This window comes from Elgaria multicarinata, chromosome 20, assembly GCF_023053635.1.
Source record: "Elgaria multicarinata webbii isolate HBS135686 ecotype San Diego chromosome 20, rElgMul1.1.pri, whole genome shotgun sequence".
NCBI lineage: Eukaryota > Metazoa > Chordata > Lepidosauria > Squamata > Anguidae > Elgaria > Elgaria multicarinata.
Window position 1 is genome coordinate 16,142,351 of NC_086190.1, and position 16,638 is coordinate 16,158,988.

The following is a 16,638-nucleotide window of genomic DNA, read 5'->3' on the forward strand; positions in this document are numbered from 1 at the left end:
GGCTAAATCTCTTATTTCCAAGTTCGACGACAAGGCAAGGAGAAGGAGGATGGGACACATGGCAGAGGGCAAGCATCCTTTTGAAGCATAGCCTTCGGGGGCACAGCCTGCTGACTTCTCTTTCGTTGTAATTTCTCCCTCTCCCCCCCCCCCCCAGCTTTCCTTTGCAGAAGTTTGGGGGTTCCTCCTCCCCCCCAGTTAAATAAAAGCAGAGACTTCTGGGATGTCAGCGTGTGTTTAAACGGCAGCTGTTCCTCTTTAAAAAAGTGCCGATCTTTCAGTTTTATGCCTAGGATATCGACATGGGTGTAGAGCCCAGCAAGGAATCGGCCTCTTGTCTGCGAGATGTATAGTCTAAGCCAGCCTTCCACAACCTGGTGCCCTCCTAATGTGTTGGCCTACAACTCCCAGCATCCCCCAGCCAGCCACGCTGGGTGGGGGATACCGGGAGTCGTCGTCCAACGTTTTCGGAAGGCGCCAGGTTGGGGACGGCTGCGCTAGAAGGTAAACTGTTGAGTCGCCGCGTCGATTTCTGCAACTTTCTCTATCCTGCTGCTGCATTTTCAGTTGCCAATTTGTCTTTCTTTCTTTCTTTCTTTCTTTCTTCCTATTTCATCGGTCATAGTCTCTATGGAACCAGCCCGGCTCCTACTTTCACTTCCTCAAGCCATGCACCTTTGGCCGGCTCCTTCCTCGCCTCATCGGCCAGCCCGGCCGGCCCTGTCCTTCCCCTTCCCGTCAGCCCTCTCGTCCCGCCACCGGGCCCCTCGGGGGTCCAGCCCCCCTCCCCGAGGTACCGCCCGTACACGGTGGCTCACTTCCCAGCCCCTCTCGCCTCGCCCTTGGCAGGCGCCTCTATCCTCTCCCGCTCTCCAACCCCTTCGGTCCTGAGCGCCAGCCCACCAGGTACCCGGGCCAGTTCGTCCAGACCTAGACCTGTTGCCATGGCCCTGCCTCTGTTCACTGCTCTCAGCAGACGCCCCTCTATCCTGAGCAGGACGCCCTCTAGGTATATCTTGCCTTGCTCCTTGAAGAGTTTGCAGTTTTAACGTGTGCCGTGCAGAGTTGCGGTGATGTGGTGTGCTTGGGAGGAACTTACCTAGAGATCTCGGCTGGCTAACTAACTCCTTTGTGATGCTGTTGCCCCCACCCCCTTTGGTTGCGTTTCTAACTCGTGTTTGAGCCAAGCTAATACACCGACCGCAAGTGAGGCCTGTAGAACCTCACCGCTTCGGGCCTAGGGTGTGGAATGGGTGTGGCATCTTGCAGGGGCAGCAGAGGGGAAGCAATATTGTGGTGTAGTGGCTAAAGTATTGGACTAGAAGTCTGGAGTTCCGGGTTCTAGCCCCCGCTCAGCTATGGAAACCCACTGGGTGACTTTGGGCCAGTCACAGACTCTCAGCCCTACCTACCTCACAGGGTTGTTGTTGTGAGGATAAAATGGAGAGGAGGAGGATTATGTACTCTGCCTTGGGTTCCTTGGAGGGAAAAAGGCAGGATATAAATGTAATAATAAACAAATATTGGTCACATGTATGACAGAGGAAGGGACGTGAGTGTGCCTGTTTGCATGCTACAAGAGAAAGGTTGAGAGGTGTTCGGCTGTTTTACACTTTTAAAGGTTTTACGTATTACCCTGTTGTGTTTTTTGACTTTTCACTTTGTGAACTGCCCAGAGAGCTTCAGCTATTGGGCGCTATTGAAATGCAGCAAGTAAATAAGGTTGCAAGCCTCTGTGTGTTTAGACAGAACAAAGTCCTACAACTCCCAGTAATCTCTAGCCAGCATGGGATTTATTTCTTCCAAGGGATCCAAGGCTGCTGACATAATCCCCCTCTGTTTTTATCCTCACAACAACCCTGTGAGGTAGGTGAGGCTGAGAGTCAGTGACTGGCCCAAAGCTCCCCAGTGAGCATCATGGCCGGGTGTGGACTAGAACCCAGATCCACATTAACCATTATAGCACACCGGCTCTTAACAGGTGGCTGCTTGAACTGTGATCTCGTATATGTCACAAAAGATTCAGATGTGCCGTCAAACCTCTCCCCTACCTAACTGCCTAACCGTTGAAGTCCTTCCCTGAGTTGAAATGCATTTCTGCTTTGGAGGTGTGTGTGTGTTGTATAAATGCTGTTCACCTGTTTAACTCTCAAACTAAACTCCTGAGCAGGTAGACTTAGAACTCTGTTTTGGTTTTCTGGTCTGTCCTTATTTGCAGCTAAGTTTGTTGATTGCTGGTCTTTCTTGGCTTTCACGCTCTACCTGTAAGGGACTGGGCAATGACCAGCAATGAGCTGTTGGCTTTGGGTTGCAGGTGTTGTGGTCCAGCTAAAACCAGGGCAGCCTTCCCGAACTGGGTGCCCTCCAAGGGTTTTGGACTTCAACTTCTGTCAGCTGCAGCTTTCTTACATTCATTCATTACATTTCTGTATTTATTTATTTATTTATTTAGAATATTTATATACCGCTCCCCATTGAAAAACTTCGGAGCGGTGTACAAGGTAAAATGAAAATAAAAACAGAATGAAAACAGTTAAAACAAAATGTAAAAAGAAGCAAAAATCAGAAATCCAAGGCTGCATGTTAAAGAAAGGCTTCTTGGAATAAAGATGTTTTCAGGAGGCGCCGAAAGGAGTGCAAGGTCAGAGCCTGCCTGACCTCCAGAGGCAGGGAATTCCACAGGAGGGGGGCCACCACGCTGAAGGCTCTTCCCCTGGTGGATTCCAATCGGAGGATGGATCTAGGTGGAACCACCAGGAGCAGGCCCTCGGATGACCTCAGTGACCGGGCAGGTTGGTAAGGGAGAAGGCGCTCTCTCAGGTATCCTGGTCCCAAGTTGTTGAGGGATTTGTACACAAGTACAAGAATCTTAAACCTGGCCTGGTAGTGAATAGGCAGCCAGTGCAGTTCCCTCAGCAGAGGAGTTGCATGATGGAAAGGGGCACCTCCGGACAACAGCCGAACTGCAGCATTCTGCACTAGCTCCAGCTTCCGGAGCAGCTTCAAGGGCAGCCCCACATAGAGCGCGTTGCAGTAATCCAATCTTGAGGTTACCAATGCCTGTACCACCATAGTCAAGCTATCCCTGTCCAGGAGAGGCCGTAGTTATATTTCCCAATAATCAAAGCTCTGGACATTTCACAATATGTTAAAACGTAATATAAACCCTTAACATATACAAAAAATTATACAGTTTGAAACCATTAAAAACAGCAGTAAAACTGCCAGGATCTCACATCAACAACAACACGATCATTAAAGAAAACCGCTCATATGCTAGAATGAAGTCTTCAACCCAGTGCTGAAAGGATGGCATCAGGCAGGCCTCACTGGAGAGAGTGTTACACCATTGGGGGGGCCACTCCTGAAAAGGCCGTCTCCCTTGTTGCCATCCTCTGAACCTCCCTTGGAGGAGGCGTCTGTGAACTTGTGAAATCCCATTTTCAAGCTGTCTGAGCTCCTTCTGGCCCTCGACACACACACACACACACAGAGCATTGAATTCTGTAAGTCACGTGTTGTGGAAAGCAGTATTATTTGTCCTCTCAGCTGTCTCTTTGGGCAATTGATTGCGACAACATAAGACGGCAAAAAGGGGAAGGAAGGAGTTATAGCTCAGCGGGATGGGTTTTGCCTGCAAGCAAAAGGGTTCAATCCCTGACATCTCCCAGCAGGGCTGGTAAAGACGCCTGCCTGAAACCCCCAGACAGCCACTGCCGGTAAGAACAGCCACTGCTGGTAAGACACTGCCGGTCTTGCTCTGATTCGGTATAAAGCAGCTTCCTACATTCAATATATTGTTCTCCTTGGAAACAAAGCCCTATGAGGAGAGACTGAAAGAACTGGGCATGTTTAGCCTGGGGAGGAGAAGGCTGAGGGGAGACAGGATAGCACTCTTCAAGCACTTGGAGGGTTGTCACACAGAGGTGCAGGACACAGAATCATGGGCTCAAGTTACAGGAAGCCAGATTCCAGCTGGACATCAGGAAAAACTTCCTGACTGTTAGAGCAGTACGACAGTGGAACCAGTTACCTAGGGAGGTGGTGGGCTCTCCCACACTAGAGGCCCTCAAGAGGCAGCTGGATAACCATCTGTCAGGGATGCTTTAGGGTGGATTCCTGCAACGAGCAGGGGGTTGGACTCGATAGCCTTATAGCCCCCTTCCAACTCTACTATTCTATGCTATGGACAGAGGCCTCTATTATGTTCTAATTTTTCCTTCGTCTTCATCTGAATGTCCCCTGGAGGAGGCATCTGGCAGAGGGCCTCAGATGTTGATCGTAATAGGGTCAGCGTTCTGGGAGTTGCAGTCCAAAACATCTGGAGGGCTCCAGGTTCGGGAAGGCTGGTTTTGAGGAGGGGCTGAGTTCAGGGGCAGTAGGCACCTACTTTGCAAGCAGAAAGGTCATTCCCCAGCATTTCCAGTTAGAAGGATCGGGCAATGGGGCAGACCATTTTTTGCACCTGAGACCCTGGAGAGCCACTGATTGGCTTCACCCTACACGCTAACCCACAGTCAGCGGCTGAGTGTGGGTTTTTGTTGGACCATTGGTTAACATGTTGTCCAAACCCAGGACATTTTCTGCAGGGTGGCTTGTTAATCACTCTAACCAACCGTCCTGAATTCCCACAGTGGCTTGTTCAAGAAAAATAAATCGCATTACACGGTTAAGAAGCCACCCTGTGGAAAATGTCCTGGCTTCAGACAACCCACAGTTCAACAGCAACCCACATTCAACCACTCACCTTGGGTTAGTGTGTTGTGTGAACCCAGCTGTTGCCACCAGTCTTAAGCAAACAGCTAGATGGACAAAGAGCCTGGCCTGGTATAAGGCCGCTCCCTATGTCTCCATGCATTGCATCAGCAGCTGAGGTTTATGTGCCTTGGGCAGGATTTGGCCCAATGGAGGTGGAAAGCCTTGATAGAATCTTGGATCAGGCCAGGTGTCCATGCAGAGGCCTACTAGGAGCCAGGTTGCAGTGAGTATCGGCAGGCCAAATGAGGTGAGCGTCCCGAAGGGTGAGTAAGATGAGAAGCCAGAGATCAGGCCAAAGTCATTAACCTGCCTGTGAGGCTGGTTTAGGGTGGCGGTGGGGTGAAGGAGTCAGCTGGGAATAGCTGGGATCAGGTGCCCTAAGCTGCATGATTGGATGTGGCACTCGGGGCGGCAAAGGAAGACAAACAGCAAGTCGATGTCAGAGGGGGAAGTACGCAGGGTTTCCCTTGGCCCGAGTATCTGGTTGAAACTGACCCAGATCGTCAGCTGCTTGTTCCCCTGCCTCTCATTCCGGCGCAGACAACGGCAGTGATGCGAAGGAGGAGCAGAGACATCACGGCCTCCTGGCTCCCTGGCTTCTCTGCCTGCCAAGCAAGCAAGTGGTAGGAGGAGGAACAAGAGGAGTTGGTGACCATGGTGGCGAGTAGGTAGACTTAATGAGAGCCAGGGACCGTTGAGGGTGTCTTACCCCAAAGGCCCTCAAAACCTGGGGCTGTCACTAGCACTTTTCTGCTCAATCTCTATGCTGTGTGGGCTATTCTGGCCAGGACCAACGTCAAGAGTAGGCATCTGCTAAGAGCTCCTGGACTTCCTTCTCTTCCCTCTGTCATGGTCTGTTGCTCCATGGTCGAGCATACATGCAGAACCCTGCCTGAGACGTTGGGGAGGCTTTACTAGCTGGATCCCTGCTTTCGATGGGAGGCAAATGACGAGGCCTGCTAGGTAATCCACAAAACTTTTATTAAGTAGCAAACGTCTCTTCTACCTGAAGAGAGTCCAATCTCTTGGAAACTTCCCCCTAGGCAAAACTATGCAAACTAAGATATACAATTGTCCGACCAAGGAGAACAGGAAGCCCCTTCCCAAACGCCCGTAACTTCAGAGAGCCTGGTGTGGAGGCAGGTTCTGGCGCAATCCTAGTCAGACCGACTTTCTCACACCTTCCTTCCGCTCTGTGCGTTTTAGCTTCCGGCGGACCCTAGCATCAGCTAGTGTGTCGGGGCGCTCTCCTCCGGAAGAAAGCTCACTTCCCACTGAGTGTGTAGGATTTGGCCTTGAGGAGATAAGCTCTGGAGAGGGCTGACTCCCAGCTGGGGAATCGCCTGTGAGAGCTTCCTCCCCCACTGGTACAGGCTGGCTGGTGTCCGGCAGCTCCTTCTCTAGGTCCGAATCTGATTCTGGTTGATTACCTGAAACACCTTCTCCCAAAACAGGGGCAGTAGGGTTAGACATGACACCGTAATTCCTCTCTTGAAAACGCAGGGCTACACACACACACACACACACATAGAGGGGGGAACGAATGCTCCGATTTGCTTTCATTAACCTGGAGTGAAAACTTTGCTCACTGTGGTGTTTTGAGTCCTCGGCAGCGTTTCGTCTTGTGACGGAGCACGTTTAACCGCGTTGTGACTCCTAACGCGTGTGACTGGCTTTCAGGCTTGATTTGCTGCATGCTTGCAGTGAGGATTGTGTTGGCCCCAAAACGACTCCCGTGTCCCCACCGCACACTTTTCGGCCTTCCTTCCGCTGTTCCCTTCTCTCGTACTCACCGCTCCGTATTTGCTTTTGTTACGATAGTATGTACGACAACCCTTTCTCCCTCTTCCTTGCCGTTCCCGATGTGTCTGGCGACAGTTCTGATGAAGAAAATGAGGACGAGGACGAGGATGATTTTTCTTGTGTCCAGTTTGGGCCCAGGTATTCCAGAAAGTGTTTGGCTTTGTCTCTCTTGGGTGCTTTAAAACAAAGACCTGTCCCATGCTTTCATGGAGCGTTCTCCTTTTCCTTACGTCCCTCTCAAGATGTGCATCTGATTTCGTTCCTGTAATAACACTTCTTTAAGAGTACCCCCACATTTTTGCTCACGTGTCAGCCATTATCCTTGTTAAATCTGTTCACTCTCTTCCTGTACTTTGGTACAAGATTTTCTGCTAGCGAGTAAAAGGGCGGGAGGAACACCGTTTGAAATGGGCCCAGTTCAGAAGACACCTTAAACCATGGCTTTAACCACGGCGCTGAAGCCAAAAAGCCTTAAGCTCTACGGTTTAAGGTGTCTTCTGAACAGGGCCATGGGCACTTCAACCAGTTTCTTTCAACCATGACTCACAGAGAGGGTGATTTCCTTCTCTTAGAACTATCTTCAGCACCCTTGCTCGCTCTGGGATGTTTTGAATGGTTGTGCTAGATTTTCCAGTGGTAACTGCAGCTGCGTTAACATGATCCGAGGTAAACAGACAGAGGTTCTTGTAAGACAGAGGCCAGGGGCTGAATCTGGCCTGGCTGTGGTCCCAGGTGGCTATACCCTCTTCCCTTGCCCTCACTCCATTTATCCCATCTGTTCTGGTAGTGTCCCAGGTTTCGTGAAGCTCCCCCTCCCCAATTGTAGACGGTAAGAAGTTTGTCGCTGTCAGTAAGCACTTTAAGCTGAAATATGCTGGTATCGATTATATTTTGGGCCTACCTGTTTTGCGTTTGGCCCTGCCCGGCACTGGAATGCGCCCCCCCTCCCCGAGAGTGTCGCTGAAATGGGATTTGGCCCTCGGAGTGAAAGAGGTTAAACACCCTGACTGTACAGGCGTTTGAAAGCATGTTAAGGGTTGGCTAAACAGGACCGTGAACGTGGCCATGAACTCTTCATTGGTGGGGGTGCTTCCAGGCACAGCTCAATGGGAACAGGAGTTGGGAGGGGGGGATGCGGTTGTAGTCAAAGAAGATCCTGCTTCTACCTTGCCTGAACCCCTTTCTCAGGAGCGATTTGCACGCTTGAGAAGCAAGGAATGTGTTCTGTGCTCGGGCATAAGGAGGGCCCGCTGTTTTGCTTGCAGTCAGTTGCCCAACTGGTTTCATTTTGCGCTGGCGCGCGCACCTTTTACTCTAAAGAAGCACGCCATTGGAAGCTATTAATAGCTCAGATGTAAACAGATGTAACGAGGCCTACTTCGGCAGCACTTTTTACAGAGCATTGACTTCAAGGTAAAGGAAGCATTAATCATACCTGGCCATGCAGGTTTAGCGACAGAAGGTGCGGAAGAAAGCGCTTAGCTGGAGTCGTTCCTTGAATGAGGAGGGAGGGAGAGGCTGTGAATCAGAAATGGATGTTCATCCGTGTTGCTGGGCTAAGCAGATGTCTCCGAAATGTTAACTCTGGCTCTTTCTATTTTATTTTTAAAACTCCTAACCCACTTTCGTTCCGCTAGGGTACTCAAAGTAGCTTAACGGCGCCGATTTAAAACAAAGATCCAACCATATATAACGATAAAAGCGGCAGTCAGAACAGAGGAGCGAGATCAGCGGTAATAAATAAACAAGCCACAGTCCCCCCTGTGTGGCCTTCTGGTGGCCCACCTGGATTTTAAATGGGTCTCCTATGGCCGACTCCAAAATGCGCAAGGATCTGCCTTCCTGATCTGCAAAGCGAATGTTACATGAGAAGCTGCCTTAGGGAGGCTGCAGGTGGTATGTTTGCCATCTGACGTGCGGCTGCATGGTCAACTTACGCAGCCCATTTAACAGAGGGCAGCTTTTATATCCTTCGTACGTTGTGTGCATTCCTCGCACTGCTGCTGCGTGTGTCATTTACACCACTCACGCCCTGCAGATCAGAGCTGTCTTTCTCTTTCAAGACAGATGGAAGAGTCTTTTTTTTTTATTATGAATCTTTTTTTCCCTTTCCCCCTGAATTTAAACAAAACAGAAAACAAATCGTGAGAAGAAAAATGGCATTTTCATGTTCCCACCACCATCCTTAAAACATTGAAATGCCTCTCTTAAAGGCTTAGTTACGGCATTTTTGTCTCCACCCCCTTTGTCTTCAGCCACGCCCACTACCAGAATGCGGCCCTCGAGAGCTTCTCATAAATTAATTTTGGCCCTCGGGATCAAAGAGGTTCAACAACACTGCTATAATTGGGGCCTACATGGGTCATTCAACATGTACAAGCTGGATTCATGCTATTCTTGCTGGTCTTCTACAACCCCTCTTTTTTTCTTTTTTTTTAAAGAAGTACTTCCCCTAGGGAAAGAAGTGTAATATGTGTAATCAGCTTGCCATGTGGAACGGCCTACTCTAAGGAGAGTTGTAGAACACAAGCTGAATAGGAGCCAACAGTGTGATGTAGCTGCAAAAAAAGCAAATTATATTTTGGGCTGCATTAATAGCTTCCAAATCACGCGAGGTACTGGTTCCCCTCTACTCGGCTCTGGTTAGGTATCATCTTGAGTATTGCGTCCAGTTCTGGGCACCACACTTCAAGAAGGATGCAGAGAAGCTGGAGCGTGTTCAGAGGAGGGCAACGAGGATGATCAGGGGTCTGGAAACAAAGCCCTATGAAGAGACACTGAAACAACTGGGCATGTTTAGCTTGGAGAAGAGAAGTTTGAGGGGAGACATGATCGCACTCTTCAAATACTTGAAAGGTTGTCACACAGAGGAGGGCCAGGATCTCTTCTTGATCCTCCCAGAGTGCAGGATACGGAATAATGGGCTCAAGTTACAGGAAGCCCGATTCCCGCTGGACAACAGGAAAAACTTCCTGACTGTTAGAGCGGTACGACAATGGAACCCATGACCTAGGGAGGTGGTGGGCTCTCCTACACTAGAGGTCTTCAAGAGGCAGCTGAACAGCCATCTGTCAGGGATGCTTTAGGGTGGATTCCTATGATGAGCAGGTGGTTGGACTTGATGGCCTTGTAGGCCCCTTCCAACTCACCTATTCTATGCGTTTTCCATGCCAGTGGGAAGTATCCACGGCACTTCCTGCGTGGACTGCCCACCTCCACGTGGCTGCCCCGGAGGCAGCCATAACTCTTGGTTTCAGCTTGTTTTCTTTTTAATCCCCTTTATTTTTCAAAAGCGGTGGAGGTTCCGGAGGGGCCAGTGTTTCTGATTCATGCAGCGACCACTTCAGCATTGAGACTTGCAAGGAGACGGAGATGCTAAACTACCTCATTGAGTGTTTCGACAGAGTGGGGATAGAGGAGAGGAAAGCGCCAAAGGTACGTCCCTGAGGCAACGGAGTAACCGCCCTTCCTCCCCCCAGTTTTCCACATGGGATACTATCGGGAGAGAGGGCGGAGGAACTATCCAATCAAACATTGCAATGGGTTTTACTCAACTCCACGGTAGCCCACAGTCACACAACGGTGGAGTTAGAACACGTTGTGTGGGGTGTACCTCCTAAAAACTCAACCGTTGAGTGGAGTGTTCATCATTATTATTATTATTATTATTATTATTATTATTATTATTATTATTTGTATCCCGCCTTTTGCCCAATAATGGGCCTCAAGGCGGTATTACAAAGTTTAAAACATACGTTTTAAAACATAGGAAAAGAAATGTTTTTTTAAAAAAGTTTAAAATTCACAACAAAATTGTAAGTCAGTAGGGGGAGAAAACAAAACAACCAAATAAGGGGACAGGCCCTCGCCTTGGTGTCGCCCCCTTCGGAGGTGACCCCGCTGGTGGTGGACCCGCCCCCAAAGGAGCCTGCCTCTTAAGCTCCCAGTCCCAAAAAGATGTTGCAGCTGGGGGTGTGATGGTTCTGTGCTGGGAGCCTGAGTCAGTGACCCAAGCCATGTGAAAGAGAGGGAGTAGGCATAAAGTAGGTGTCCAGATGTTTTGGACTTCAAAGTAGATCGCCAGATGTTTTGGGCCCAGCACTCCTGACCTTGCTAGCAGGGACTTTGGACAGAGAAAGGAAGGAGGTCCACAAAGAGGAGAGGGAGGGGGAAAAGGAAGGAGGACGCCTCTCTGCTAAAGAACTAGGGACATCGGAAGCTGCGTTCTACTGAGTCAGACCCTGGGTCCATCTAGCCCAGTATTGTCGACACTGACTGGCGGCAGCAATGGCTCTCCAGGATTTCAGGCACGGATTTTCTCCAGCCTGACCTGGAGATGCCAGGGATCGAACTCGACACCTTCTCCATTCAAAGCTGGGGCTCTTTTACTGAGCCACGTCTCCTCCCCAAACGTGTCTTCTTTGGAGTGTGAGAACTATAGAGCAAAGGCTTCTGGGGGGGGGAATGCGCCAGTTCGTTAGGTTCGCAGTGGGCCGGCTCTTCTGTTGATGTGTTTTTGGTTTTGCCGCCGTTGTCCGTTTTATCATTGTTTGGCGCTTCTCCTAGATGTGTAGCCAGCCAGTGGTTAGCCAATTACTGAGCAACATCCGATCCCAGTGCATTTCCCACGCTGCTTTGGTGCTCCAAGGATCCTTAACGCAACCCAGGTGAGTCAAGCCCAGGATGTAGCCATGGAAGGCGGCAGGCAGTTCCTTCCCCCCCCCCACTTCTGTCTTTGACGTCACCAGCAAAGTGACATTAGGATGTGCTTTCAGCGTGCTGTGAAATATATCCCCTGCTCATGCTTATCGGATTCTCTAGGGCAGTGGTTCCCAAACTTTTTCAGGTCACCGCCCCCTTGGTTCCACAAACTCATGCCCAGCGCCCCCTACCCTACCCTGTAAAAATCATTATTCAGAATAGCGGTTTTCAACGACCTGCTAAGGAAGATAATAACAATAAAATTCAAAACAGTAACAATTCATTGAATATTTATTCAAAATCCAATTACATTTTTTCAGTTTATTCAATTAAACCTAATTGGTGAATTTGATCCTGTGATATCATCTTTTCAAAGTCTGATAGTCATTTAGCAAGACTATTAGATAGATAATCACATTTAGTAACTAGGGTAAAGTACCTCACAATTCTGTAAATTCCTAATGTGATGGATGGGCTTGATGAAGTGATACCAGTTTCCCAATGTCTGGTTTAAAGTCACTTAACGTGAGTCTTAAATCACCACGTTTAGCAATCTGGAGTCGATTTCTTTGCTTGGAGAGAAGTAGGCAGACCACACTAAAACCACATTCCACCAAATATGATGTTGGAAATGCAACCAGGAGCTTCTGAACCACTCTCCATAGTGCAGGAGAGCGATCAGAAATTTCCTTCTGTAACCAAAACTCCTGGTACGGAAAAGACCACCTCAAGCGCTCCCCTGCCTCTTAACGCCCCCCTATGCAATCCCACCGCCCCCATGGTGGCAGTACCGCCCACTTTGGGAACCACTGCTCTAGGGGAAGCCCCAACATGTAACTTTATGCAAGTTTGCAATGTTGATTTGCTCTCTGAGATGCAGTAGCCATTGATCTGTGACAACCCAGCGATTGACTTGACTAAAATATAACCTGCAAGTCTTCAGTGGGTGGGTTTTTAAAAAAATATGCTGGCTGCACTCGTTGCTGATGTGTTTCCGAGCTGAATTTAAAGTACAGCTTTTGTCCTTTAAAACCTTGCATGGTTTATTTATTTATTTATTTAAGGATTTTTATGCCGCCATTGAGCCAAAAAAGGCTCTCACGGCGGCTTACAAAAGTATTTCTTGACAGTCCCTGCCCACAGGCTTACAATCTAAAAGACATGACACAAAAGGAAAGGGGATTGGGAGGGAGGAGGAGGAGGGGGAAATGGAAAGCAAATTCAGGCACTGCAATCTTAGTTGGAAAGTTCAGCAGTTACAGTTGACAGCAGGAGGGAGGGGGCTCTCAGCTGGAGCTGGACCCAGGCACGGTGGAGAGGTTTGGGGCCAAATTACTTGACCGCTTTCGCCCTTATCAGCCTGCCCACGCTTTAGGATCAGCAAGAGACACCCTTCCCACGTGCCCTCCTGTGAGGACAGTTAGGTGGGTGACCACACCAGAGAGGACCTTTTTCACAGTGGCCCCGCACCTCTGGTATAAGTCACCATCAGGGGTCCACCAAGCCCAATCCTTGCAAGCCTTTAAGAAGACCCTGGAGACTCCCTACTTTACTTCGGCTTTCCCCTGATTATGTTTTATCAGACTAAGTTGCAGCTCCAATTGTGTTGTAGGTTCTGTCTTACAGTGGTATTCAATGGCCCCGTTCAGAAGACGCCTTAAATCACGGCTTTCACTACGGTGGTCAAGCCAGAAAGCCAGGCCGTGTTCAGAAGACATCTTAAACCATGGCTTTAACCACGGTGACTAAGGCAAAAAGCCTTATTCAGCGTGGTGAAAGCCGTGGTTTAAGGCATCTTCTGAACGGGTCCAGTGTTTTGTGGACCTTTCGCTCCTTTTATGACCAATTCCTTTTTAAATTAATTTTATCATCTCCCTTTTATGGCTTGCCGCCTTGGGGAAGCTCCCGCCTGAAAAGTGGCCTAGAAGTATTTTAAATAAAAGAAATAATTTATTTATTTATTACATTTTTATACCGCCCAATAGCCGAAGCTCTCTGGGTGGTTCACAAAAGTAGGTATCTGACCCCTGCCACCAACTACCCTTTCCAGCTTCTCTCTCTGGTTTACCACATTCTTGCTGTCCTTCCCCCAATGTGTTCCTCATCCTCACGTCTCTCTCTTTGTGTTGCTTAAGGTCATTGCAGCAACAGTCTTTGCTAGTCCCGTACATGCTCTGTAGGAATCTCCCGTTTGGCTTCATCCAAGAGCTGGTGAGGACGACCCACCAGGATGAAGAGGTGTTCAAACAAGTAAGTGACTTGTCTGTCTCTCGCTAGCAGCCCCAGATCTGCAGGAGCTTGAGCCCAGGAGGTCTGCAAGCGCCTTGTTCTTCTTTGGCTATTCTGGATGTCTTGGACACGCTCCTCAGCATAGCCTACAGTGGTTCCTTCATAACTTAAAATGCATTTATGTACTTAACTGAAGTATTTTTTAAAGGGAGAGGGCCTTCTCTGTGGCGGCCCCCCAACTGTAGAATGATCTCCCCGATGAGGCCTGCCTGGCGCCAACATGGTTATATTTTTAGTGACAGAGGCTGCTGTGAGGCCGTTCTTTCACTAGATCATACATAAACAGAGACTGGATAGAAATTGACCTTGTTTAGCCTTGCCCTCCTACATTAGAAAATACAGGAAGCATGATTCTTTTCTCTCTCTCTCTCTTTCTTTCTACAGATATTTACCCCCATTTTACAAGGCCTGGCTCTTGCTTCAAAAGAGTGTTCCCTTGATAGTGACAACTTTAAATACCCCCTTATGGTGAGTAGCATTCCTTAATTTCCCCCTGCTGTTGCTTCCTAGACCAGACGCTGGTAGTTGACAACAGCTTATTTCTCACTGAAGAGACCTGTGTTGCTTCACACTGCTGCTACTGGAATACTTCTCCGTACCGGGGGTTATGGGGGTGGAGATCCCTGAATGTAAAAACCCAGCAGATGGATTCTGGTATAGCCTTCTCATTTATATGCTAGCTTACAGTGTGCAGGGATTTGTTTTCAAAGAAGACTCGATCATGTCAGCATTCTGAAGTGGTACAGTCCTACCCACAGATATACCACCACCACTGAGAGGTAGTCTTACAGATTTAGTAGGATGCAGTTCACAGAAGAATCAAGCTGTCAGGCTTGAGAAGAAAGGTAGATGTGGTTGGAGCTGGGCGGAGGTCCTTGATACCCACCCACACCCTGAAACCTCTTGCGTTTGCTGGTCGTGTGATTCCTGTGTTCAGTTGTTCCAAGTGTATGGCAACACGGCTTGAGTGGGACATTACAACTGGATCTTTTAGGTAGGAGATTCAGGACAAATAAAAGGAAGGACTTCTTCACACAGCGCAGAGTCAAACTATGGAATTCGCTACCACAAGATGTAGTTACGGCCACCAATTTGGATGGCTTTAAAAGAGGGTTGGATACGGAATAAATTGGCTCGTCTTTAAGGCGCCACAAGAGTCTTGGTTGCTGTTAGCTTGCAAGCGGGTTGTAAGAATGACAACTAGATAATGAGGTTAAGCACTTTGAACATTTGAAAGTGTTATACAAGTGTTAAATATTATTACCCTATTTCTTCGATTCTAAGACGCATTTCCCCCCCCCCCATATAAACATCTCTAAAAATGGGGTGCATCTTAGAATCTTAGGGGGGTTTTTTTTTCTGTTGGTGGTACTGAAATTAGTGTGCGTCTTACAATCAATGGTGTCTTACAATCGAAGAAATACGGTAATAGGTCCCTCCCTCCAAGTCTGTAAAACGCTAACAGTGCAGAGAATTACCCAAAGGGAGGGGTTGGTTCATTTATGTCGCAACACACCCCAGGAGATGTGAAGTGTGTGGTACGTTGTCCACAGTCCCCTCTTTGTAGTTCCTTTTATTCCATTCTGCCCTGCGCGCCTGGGCCTTTTCGAAGATGCAGATAAGGTTCTTTTTGTTCTGGGTTCTCAGCATTCATCTAACAACTTCTCTGCTCTTAATTGCAAAGACAAAGGCTTTGGTGTGTGTGAAGAACAATTGATCCATTCACTGCCATTGAATGCCCGTTTCGGAGTTTGCCCACCACTACTGTGGTCACCAGATTTATTTATTTATTTATTGCATTTTTATACCGCCTAATAGCTGAAGCTATTCACAAAAATAGCGGTTCACCAAAATTAAAACCATTCAAAGCATAAAACAAACAGTCTAAAAACAAGATGGAGGGGAGACATGAGAGCACTCTTCAAATACTTAAAAAGTTGTCACACAGAGGAGGGCCAGGATCTCTTCTCGATCCTCCCAGAGTGCAGGACACGGAATAACGGGCTCAAGTTAAAGGAAGCCAGATTCCGGCTGGACATCAGGAAAAACTTCCTGACTGTTAGAGCAGTACGACAATGGAATCAGTTGCCTGGTGAGGTTGTGGGCTCTCCCACACTAGAGGCCTTCAAGGGGCAGCTGGACAAGCATCTGTCAGGGATGTTTTAGGGTGGATTCCTGCACTGAGCAGGGGGTTGGACTAGATGGCCTTTTAGGCCCCTTCCAACTCTGCTATTCTATGATTCTATGATATAAAACCACAATATAAAAGCACAACCACCTCCTTACCCAGACCCTCAAACCTTTTTGGGTCGGTGGGCACGTGTGGAATTTTTGAGGGAGTGTCATGGGCTCTCTCACAAAATGGCTGCCGTGGGGGTGGGGTGGGGCTTGCCCGTTCACGAAATGGCTCCTTGGTTCGGGATGGGTCTCCTTCATGAGTCAGCCCAAGCAGCTGCCTAGCCATGGGCTCTGAGCCATTTTATTCCTCTTTGTGTTTGCATCTAGGCATTAGGCGAGCTATGTGAAATCAAGTTTGGGAAGTCGCATCCCGTGTGTAGCTTGGTAAGTGGAAAACCTTACAGCTGTGTGGCATTTTTTATTTATTTATTTAAACCCACCCTTTGACTCTCCCTGCTTTTATGGTGCTTGAATTACTGGGATTCCAGCGAGGCACGATAAGCAGAACCATTTAAAGCGCCCGACACCCGTATGAGTCATTTCTTGTCGCTCTCTTGTCTCCGCAGGTTGTGTCTTTGCCTTTGTGGCTGCCAAAATCCCTAAGCCCCGGGATGGGCCGGGAGCTGCAAAGACTCTCTTACCTTGGGGCTTTCTTCAGTCTCTCCGTCTTTGCGGAAGATGATGTAAGTGTGGAGCAAAGAGATCAAGAGACCAAAACAGCAAAGATGCTTTTTTTAAAAAAATTAGCTGCGTTTTTACCAAATCAAAACAAATTTGGCTTACCTGGATGGACTTTCCCAATCCAGGCACGTGTGATCTCCCTTTAACTCAGGAACGCCCAACCTTTTTTGGGTCGATGGGCACACTTGGAATTTTGAGGGTCTCACAAAATGGTGGGCATGGCTGGTT

At 48.6% G+C, this 16,638-nt stretch overlaps 1 protein-coding gene across 2 annotated transcripts in view; it reads left to right on the top strand.

The window, feature by feature from the left end:
- UBE4B (ubiquitination factor E4B) overlaps nt 1-16,638 on the top strand; it is a 63,493-nt gene that overhangs the window by 20,573 nt on the left and 26,282 nt on the right. Inside the window, exons 8-15 of one of the 2 annotated variants that reach the window (XM_063145398.1) lie at nt 626-1,009; nt 6,580-6,699; nt 9,855-9,996; nt 11,128-11,228; nt 13,398-13,512; nt 13,936-14,019; nt 16,057-16,113; nt 16,296-16,412. In XM_063145398.1, coding sequence (XP_063001468.1) covers nt 626-1,009; nt 6,580-6,699; nt 9,855-9,996; nt 11,128-11,228; nt 13,398-13,512; nt 13,936-14,019; nt 16,057-16,113; nt 16,296-16,412 — 1,120 coding nt within the window. The remainder of the gene's footprint in view (nt 1-625; nt 1,010-6,579; nt 6,700-9,854; nt 9,997-11,127; nt 11,229-13,397; nt 13,513-13,935; nt 14,020-16,056; nt 16,114-16,295; nt 16,413-16,638) is intronic. The other variant, XM_063145399.1, reaches the window with a different exon arrangement.